This window comes from Myotis nattereri (genome assembly GCF_964212035.1).
Source record: "Myotis nattereri genome assembly, chromosome: 14".
Taxonomy (NCBI): domain Eukaryota; kingdom Metazoa; phylum Chordata; class Mammalia; order Chiroptera; family Vespertilionidae; genus Myotis; species Myotis nattereri.
In genome coordinates, this window is record NC_138089.1 from 12,911,229 (window position 1) to 12,921,215 (window position 9,987).

Genomic DNA, 9,987 nt, shown 5'->3' on the forward strand with positions numbered 1-9,987 from the left:
GCCTAAGACCAGTGGAAAACACATATATAATTACATATTGTTTTTGTGATTAATCACTATGCTTTAATTATGTTCAATTTGTAACAAGGAAATTGGGGGTCACCACAACATGAGGAACTGTATTAAAGGGTCGCAGCATTAGGAAGGTTGAGACCACTGGTCTAAGGTTTATTTCTACCTCAGTTGCTGGCCCCTACCCAACCTGGCCCTGGTCTGGGATTGGGCAGGAGGCAAACAACTGATGTGTTTCTCTCACATGGATGATTTGTCTTTCCCTCTCTCCTCCACTCTCTCTAAATATCAACAGGGAAAATATCCTCGGGTGAGGATTAAAAAGACAAACAAAGGTGGGTAACCTGGTCAGAAGGTCAAATCTTCAAAGTGAATAGATTAGAAGCTGCTCCTCTCAGGGGGTCCGGACTGAATGTTCGAGAGCATCTCCAGGAAGGCCTGCGGGGATGGTGCCTCCACATTCTGGAAGGTGTTCTGGACTCTGCCGAACAGGAAGAAGTATTTCGCTGCCAGCCAGTTGAACCCGAAGTGGTTCTTATCGAACAGGATGAAGACTCCAGGGAAGTGCCTGGAGTAGGTGAAGTCGCGTAAGGTAGTAGTAAAAGTGTCCACGCCATAGAAACACATCCTGCAGGTTCGGGGGTAGTTCTGGTTAGGGGAGCGCACGCCCACAGGCAGAACAAACGGGACAGGCTGCTCCTCCGAAGCTGCAGCCCCGGACTCCCCGACGCTGGGCTGGGCAGGGCTCTGCCAGGCATGGCCCTCGCTTTCCTCAGTCCCGTCTTCTTGCTGCTGCTGCTGCTCCCGCTCCCGGATCACCGGCTCGTCAATCTCCTGGACCACGCGGCAGAGCTCGTTGAAGTTGCGGAGGATCTCGCCATCTGACAGCTGGATGCGGCGCGTGAGGTGGATCTCTAACTTCCAGATTAAGTTTCCCATGACGCTCGTGACCCTGGCATACTTCCCATGGAAGCTGAGCATGGCAATCGTTGCGCGGAAGTCATAGTATGTGCCTTGGAAGAGGCCTGGCCTGATGAGGTCGTCCGGGTGGCGCGGCGGGAGGTAGACGCGGCGGTAGGTCACGCAGTAATCGGGCAGGCTGTCCTCCTCCAACAGCACCCGCCCCGGTTCTCCCCTAAGCCGCGTTGGTGAGTCCTTCTGGTGGTCTCTCTTGATCCACTGGACGCGGAACCTGTCCTTCTGAATCTGCATGTGGCGGCTGTGGGACAAGCTGTACAAGTTGTCCATGTACTCCACCGTGGCTGATTGCCTCTCCGTCAGGCGAATTCTAAAGGCGGGCGCGAATTGCATGGGGCCAGCCACAGCGGTGTTAAGGTGGGGCCAGCACGTCGAGCCAGTAATGCATAAGCCATCCACCACTACATTCAGCAGTCTTCTGTAGCTATGATCTAGAAGCCACAATCCCAAAATGTGTTTGTATGGGAACATCTTCGCATAGACTTCTCGATAGGACATACCCCTCCTCTCCTGGTTCGGCACGTTTTCAGGAACGCCGTACTCCTCCCGGCAGCGCCGTCTCCAGATGCTGTCCATGTGCAGGATGCGGTGGAATTTGGTGCAGGCCTGGGCCAGGCTGGGCAGGTCGGTGCCGGGGAGACAGGCGAAGATCTCCACCAGGATCTCCACCGGCAGGTCCTGCAGACAGCAGTGCGGGGCGGCATGGGGCTCGCGATTCCTCCACTCCCCGCACAGCACCGCGCTGCCGCGTCTGCCTCCACGCGCTTTTCTGCCAGGGCCGGCTTGCCCTCGGCCGCTGCCGTCTCAGCTGGGCGCTGGCGCTCCTGAAGACACCGACATCCCCGCGAAGAGCCCACGCGGCAGGGGCAAGCGCACTCCTCCATGTCTCCACGCTTAACAGCCACCACAGAGTGGGCCGCCACCCCTCCGCAGGGTTTTAAGCTGGCTGGGTCCACCCTAGCGTCCAGCCACGCCCCCCAGGGCCTAGCCACGCCCCCTCAGAGAGGAGCCCATTGTAGGACTTTAAAGCCATACCATTAACAGTCGCCTCCCTTTCCCAGTGCCCCCTCCCTGTCCTCCTGCCCTAGCCTCAGGCAGTCACTAATCTGCTTTCTGTGGGGAGATGCCTCCGGGGATATGCCTATGGGGGGGTGGGGGTGGGGGGACATTTCACAGAAATGCAGTAAAGAAAACACGCAACTGTGGTACATCTGCACAATGGAATACTACGCTGCGGTAAAAAAGAAGGAATTCTTGCCATTTGCAACAGCATGGATGGAACTGGCGAGCATTATGCTAAGTGAAATTAGCCAGTCAGAGAAAGATAAATACCACATGATCTCACCATTTGTGGAATACAGAGAATAACATAGACTGATGAACAGGGACAGATCCAAAGACAGAGAATCAGCGATCAGACTATCACTCCCCCTAGTTATTTTTAATACATTGCATATGCCAGGAAAGGATCTGTTTCCTTACCCTTCCATACACAAAATTAGCTTTATTCTCAATTAGTTCCCACCTTAAAATCCTGAGTAGTGAGCTGTGACTTGTGAACAGGCCATTTTATTTTACGTGTAACAAATGTCTCAGAGGAAGATAAGACAGTTTACATAACCTTTCCTCATGTGTAGACCCCCACGAAGAGACGCACACCTTCAAGGAATAAAAACAGGCTGCGAGAAGAAATCAGCCCCCTGCTGACTAGGACTGCCAGGGGACATGCCCACCATTTCTGATGCTCGAATGGGCAACGTGTACTCAATTATATGTACGTCCATTCACTCATTTCCACAGTCAACACTATTTTGAGCCCCTATTATGTGTTAGGCACTATGCTAAGCGTAAGAGATACCACAATAAGAAAACAAATGGCTCCCTGTTGCTGAGGAAATGTAGTCTTTTGGAGGAGACAGATGTTAAGCAAAAGATCACATAAATAAGTATAAACTTACCACTATCATCAATGCTACAAAAGAGCCATTGGTACAAGATGCTACAAAAGCATATAATAAGGTGATTTAACCTAATTAAAAAGATCAGTAAATGTTTGTTTGTTTGTTTTTGCTTAATCCCTTCACCTTTGTCACCCAGCCCTGCCAACACCCTCCCTTCTTAAACAGTCTTGATGATGACTATTTTCATTTTTTAGAGTGCTTAGGCCCCAGGATAATGTGATCAAATCAGCTTCAGGTTAGTATGGCTTTACTGTACCCTTAAAAAAACATTGAGGTCAAATTATTAAGCCTCTGACTCTTACATCTGGCAACAAATTATAAATATAGAATACTTTTGAATTGGTGAAGCAGATATTCTTATTCCATATTTTTAAATAATGAAATAATGACTCAAAGGGTAACTGATTTGCCTAAGGCAGGCAAAGAGTTAGATCAAGCATAGGTCCTCAAACCTGGCTGTATATTAGAACACTGGAGCCGGGGACTCATCCCAGATGAATTCTATCAGCATCTCTAGACCATGTGGTCTATGTCTTAGCATTTTTTAAAAATATGTTTTTATTGATTTCAGAGAGGAAGGGAGGGGGAGAGAGAGCTAGAAACATCAATGATGAGAGAGAATCATCAATCAGCTGCCTCCTGCTTGCTCTGTACTGGGGGATCAAGCCTGCAACCCAGGCATGTGCCCTGACCTGAAATTGAACCTTGACCTCCGGGTTCATAGGTCAATGCTCAACCCCTGAGCTACACTGGCTGGGCGACCTTTTAAAAATGCCATTGAGTTGCTCTGGCTGGTGTGGCTCACTTGGTTGGAACATTGTTCCATACACTCATAGGTGGCAGGTTCTATTCCAGCCAGGGAACATACCCAGGTTGTGGGTTCGATCCCTGGTCTGGAGGAGGCTAATTGATGTTTCTCTTTTACATCGATGTCTCTCTCTCTCTCTCTCTATTTTTCCCTCTCCCTAAAATCAATAAAAATATGTCCTTGGGTGAGGATTAAACAAAAAAGAAAGGGAAAAAAAAGCCATTCAGGTACTATTTTTAAAAGCATCAAAATGTATCAAATACCAAAGAATAATTCTAACAAAATATGTACAAGACTACTTTCTATTGAAAACTATGAAAATTATATAAAACACCTTAAGTAAATATGCCATGTGCGTAAATAGAAAGAAGAGAATAGTCTAAAGTTGCCAAGTCTTCCAAACTGATCTATATATGCAATGCAATCCTAATCAAAATTCCAGCAGATTGTTTCTGGTAGAAATTGGCAAGCTGATACTAAAATTATCATGAAATAAAAAGAGCCAAGCATAACCAAGATTATCTTCAAATAACAAGACCCATTATGAACCTATAATGTTTAAACCAGTGTGCTATCGGCGCAGCAGTACACACAGAGGAAGTAGAACAGAAGAGAAAGTCCGGAAACAGACCCACAGCTGACATGACAGAGGAATACTGCCGTGAGCTGGGAAAGGTAAGTAAAGCTGGATCTGCTAGAAATCCAAATGGAAAAACAACAACACAGACCTATCTGACCCCCACTTTACACTGTATACAAATACTAGTCTCAAATGGGTTGTTTTCTAAATGAAGAATAATAAAACTTTTAGAAGAAAAAGTAATAAATTATATTTATGACCATAGAGTAGGTAAAACTTTTATGAATTGACATTAAAATTACTATCCATAAGGAAAACATAAAATATCAGACTATCTTAAAATTAACAGCTTCTGTTCATCAAAACACAGCATTAAGAAAGTTTAAAAGCAAAACCTAGACATATGTTTCCTTTCAGCTGGGTACAATATGACTTGGTAATTTTAAAATATTCTTTTCTTTCTACTTATGCACATGGTATACTTAAATCCAACAAAGACACATATCAAAAATGCATTAAGAACTCCCAGAAATCAAGAAGATAAAGACAAAAAAGTCAACAGAAAATTGGGCAAAAGACAAGAGTAGTAACTTTGAGAGTGTTTTATACAAATGATCAATAGGCACAGAAAAAAGTACCCAACTTAATTCATCATCAGGAAAATGTACTGTAAACCACAAAGCAATATGACCACATACCCACACAAATGGTAAAGATGACAAAAACACTCAATTCCAAATGAAGATGAGGGTATAAAGCAACTGGAATTCTTACACATGACAAGTGGGCATGTGCAATGGTAGAACCACTTTAGAAAACTGTTTGGCAATATCTACTAAGTTGAATATATACATACACTATGACCTAGATATTCCACTCACAACAGAAATATATCCCAACAAAAATGTCCCTGTGTACACCAAAAGACATGTCCAAAAATGTCCACAGCAGCACTATTCAGAATAGCCTAAAATAGAAAAGAAAGCAATTATCCCTCAAGAGTAGAATGGATTAATTTTATATTTACACAGAGGAACAGTATAAATGATTAGAATGAACATACTAATACTACACACAGTATAGAGAAATTGCATGCATTTTATTGAGTAAAAGAAGCCAAACACCAAAGAGTACATTTCTGATTCCTCAGTTATATAAATTTCAAAACAGCCCAATCTCATCTCCAGTGTTGGAAGTCCAGAAAGTGGTTACCTTTGCTGGAGGTGATGATGAGGAAGGGGTAGAGGAGGAGTTTCTGAGCTGCCGAATCATGTCCCGAGGTGTGTCCATCAAGGTGCACCTAATGGTTGTGTGTGTTACATTCAGTAAGAATTAAAACAGAAAGCTCTCTAGATGTTTGTGTGTAACCAGAGTTGAAAACCACCCATCTAGAAGTCAGATCAGACTTCTTCCCTGCTTTCTTTCTTTCTTTCTTTCCTCCCAGACCTTCCATTCAAGCCTTCCTTTCTCAAACTCTCTGGCTCCAAAGTGTCAACCACTATTCTGGGTACAAAGGACACAGAGGAAAAAGCTATCATCCTTCCTTCAAGAAGTGAAATGTTTCTCAGCTATTCATTTCAGCCTGCTGCCTGACAGAACGCTTCCCTTGTTCGCACCGCAGTGGTCACATGCGAAGTTATCACTAAGTGTAGCTGCGGGGTTGGGATGAGCTTCCTGAAGAATTCTGTTGCTAGTGAGCAGGACACGATCCCACTATTGGCAGCCTTGGTTGTAGCAGGTATGAAGTGCCTCGGAGTGTACTGAGTAACATTTGGCCCCAACTACAACACAGAATGTTGAATGCTGAACTGAGGTGCTGGCCACAGAGTTCTAGGGCCAAGGCCAGTGATGGCGAACCTATGACATGCTTGTCAGAGGTGACACGTGAATTCATTTTTTTGGTTGATTTTTCTTTGTTAAATGGCATTTAAATATATAAAATACATATCAAAAATATAAGTCTTTGTTTTACTATGGTTGCAAATATCAAAAAATTTCTATATGTGACACGGCACCAGGGTTAAGTTAGGGTTTTTCAAAATGCTGACACGCTGAGCTCAAAAGGTTTGCCATCACTGGGGCCCTAGGCAGTGGTCGGCAAACTGGCTCGGCAAACTGCAGCTTGTGAGCCACATGCGGCTCTTTGGCCCCTTGAGTGTGGCTCTTCCACAAAATACCGACTTCTGCGCATGGGCCATGAAGTTTCAATCGCACTGTATGTGCGCGCCCACACATGGTATTTTGTGGTATTTTGTGGAAGAGCCACACTCAAGGGGCCAAGGAGCCGCAAGTGGCTTGCGAGCCGCAGTTGGCTGACCACGGGCCTAGAGGTTTCAGTTGTATTTGGCATAAAGATTGTTCCACTCCTACTGGGATGGTCCTATTCCCGGACAATACCACATGCTTTCTGGAGCATAAATGATTGTAATCCTTATGCGTTGTGGTTGGTCTGTATAAGCAATGTGTGAAAATTGGACTTTTCTTCCTTGTTATTATTTCCTCTCAGCTAACTCCCTCTCTCTGTCTCTCTGAAATAAATAAATAAGCAGCATCACTGCAGAATCTAGGCTTTGCATTTCCAAAACACATCGCCACACTCATGTCTTTGTCCTCAGGCACTTCCGATAACCAAGGCACTGGCTGACATGGGAAGTCAAAGCAAATCATCTTTGTCTCTCACAGCACACTCTGTCTTTTAAGAACGTGGCCATTGATTATCTGACATGGGCATTATGCCCAGGCTTTCCTTCATAAACAAACAGAAGATGAGCTAACCTTGGCCTGCATCCTGTCTTTAGTTTATACTCCCTCTGACGGCTGCAACCAGAATATCTAAATACTCGGTAGGGGCCAACGTGCCCTGGGAAGTTACCAGTGACTTCACCTTGGGCACCCATTTTCTTTTGCCTATACCTTCCTTCTAAGCCAGATGAACCATCCTGATAAGAACATATAATATTTCCAAGAAAGGGGTTTTTATTTCACTGATTTCTCCTCACCCTTCATGTCCCAGATTATTACTTTCCAGGGCAGGACTCCCTAACCCTTCCAGAATAGTGGAGGTTTGCATATTATAAAAGTTCACAGAATTATATAATTTTCTTTCATAGCACTTAGTCCAGTGGTAACTAATCAATTTTTGTGATTATTTGTCTCATTCACTGATGTATTGCCCGAACTTTACAGAATGCTTAGCTCATTGTAAATGCTCAGTAAATATGGTTGAGCGAATGAGTAAATGAATGAATGAATGAGAGGCTCCTAAAAAACCTGTTTTACTTTCCATTGCTGAAAAGGTTTTTCTTCTCTAAGATTATTTTCTGTAGCCGTAGATGAAGCACATCACCTTTTGCTCTGCATCAGTGGAGATGGATGGCCGACAGGTGGCCAGCAGTCCCCTGTCGGAGCCCTTCAGATAATTGTAAACTATGGCAAAGATACTTATTCTGAGGTTTTACGACTTGGTGATTTTCTCGGAAGGAGGCCAAGGTCATGGGGACAAACTCCAAAAGGAAGGAGGGATAAGGAATAGGCCATCTATATCCTCTGTTTACTGGCACTAGAGTCATACATGGGACCCTCCTGTGCCTGGTGTGACTTTTTTTTGAGATTTTGACCAAATCCTTCCAACTCTACTTATAGGTCGCTTTTCCACAAATCATAAAACTGGACTGGATCAAACCAGGGGCATCCTGCTCTATACCTTTGCTTATTAATCCATTTAACAAATATTTTAAAGAGCATAGAATGTGCTTACTCTTATGCTAGGCACTAGTGACTCAAAAGTCATCTAGAGAAATGGGGTCCTGCCTTCAAGGCATCCAATTAGGACTGGGGAGAAGAGGATGATTAGGGAAGTCTTTCTGGAATCAAAGTTGCCTAGATCAGTGATTTACCTCTATCATTTTCAACTGCAGGTCTTGATAAAGTACAGATTGCTGGACCCCTCCTCACTTTCTGATTGTCTGGGTGGGCCCGAGATGCTGCATTTTTTTTTTTTTAACCAATTCCCAGGTGATGCTGATGCTACTGATATGGGGCCCACACTTTCAGAGTCACTGGCCTGGATGACATAGAACGTAGTTAGACTTAAGAAATATTTGTTGGATGGATAAATGAATGGGTAGATTAATTAGCCAATCAGTGCAAATGCATGACTACATTAACAGTATAAAACCCCACTGGATTTTGCAGTGGTTTATTTATTGCACAGCTCTGAAAGACTCCGCACCTTCTCTCCCTGTGGTCCATAATATGACTCATCATCGTATGACTGGAATCAATCAAGCTGCGTTTTCCTATTTACGTCTTGCTCTACCTGGAGTTGCAATGGGTAGTGACTCCTCTGGAGTGTAATTCTCGCTGACTCATTTCCAAATCACTGACAGAAAGGTCAGTGTGGCTCCAGGCCACAGCGGAGGGCTCCTCCGGGGCTATTGACAAGGAGCTGCACATCAGGGCGATTAGCCGGCTTCATTTGGGTTGTTTCTTGGCTGCCTTGCCAAAATCCGGCAGAACTAAAGGTTAAAAACTCACATTGGCATATGTGTGTGGATGGGATCTGCAGTCGGCAGCATAGAAAATTGCACTGGCCCAATAGAGAACATTCAAGTACATGGGCTTTGTTTTCATAAAGATAAAGGTGTGTGTCCTGATTCTGTCACCTAACAGTTACATGATGAGCACCTCTCACCCTCAGTTCCCTCATCTGTAAAACATGCATAACAATAATAATTAACTCATAGGATTGTTGCCCATAATGTGCACAACGTGTTTAGCACAACACTGATCTTGTATTAATCATTCAACACATTTTAGCTGGCACTGTGGTTATTCATTAGCTTCTCAAATGTTCATCATCACATCTATTGATGCTTTTGTAAATAATAAACTTAGACTTGGCATGTTCCCTTCAATTACCTTCAGACTGGGTCTGTAGGAGGAATTTCATTGCTTGGATTTTCGTTTCTGAGCCAAAGAATGGAGTGATTCATACACAGCTAACTTTCCTTCACTGCACAATATAAAGATTTCCATACTGCACCAGAATTCAGTCCTGGTTAAAGATACCAAGAAGTGAGCTGAGGAAAATAGCTGTCTTCCTTCCAATCAGCTTTCAAAGATAGTCCTTGTCTTGAATCTAGCCATGTTCCCTAAAATATGAACAACTGAATGAAGAGTGTTCCATATCAGCTTGGGGATCAGACACCTCTAGGTTCCAGTCCCGACTCCACCACTCCAAGCTGTGTGATCTTTGAAAAGTTACTTGGGCTCTCTATGGCTCTGTTTCATAATTTTAAAAATAATAATGTTAGTATCAGGTATATAAACTGAGCATCATATCCTGTTGTGTGACCTTCATTTTAATATCTCTGGATTAATTAAAGGAGTCCATGCCCTTCGGGATTGGAATGGTTTCAATTCTGTGCCTGTTCAACTTCCTCTGTTTAATATAAAAGCCCTAATCATGTTAGAGCAGGGGTCCTCAAACTACGGCCCGCGGGCCACATGCAAATACAGATATTGTATTTGTTCCCGTTTTGTTTTTTTACTTCAAAATAAGATATGTGCAGTGTGCATAGGAATTCGTTCATAGTTTTGTGTTTTTTTTAAACTATAGTCCGGCCCTCCAACGGTCTGAGGGACAG

General features: G+C 44.0%; 1 protein-coding gene across 1 annotated transcript; it reads right to left on the reverse strand.

The window, feature by feature from the left end:
• Positions 1–390: 390 nt before the first annotated feature.
• Positions 391–1,874, reverse strand: LOC308530120 (F-box only protein 31-like; the record flags this gene model as incomplete). The annotated part of the gene is given in 2 exon segments (XM_081106593.1): positions 391–1,688; positions 1,691–1,874. Coding segments are annotated over 2 exon segments (1,482 nt in total).
• Positions 1,875–9,987: the final 8,113 nt, after the last annotated feature.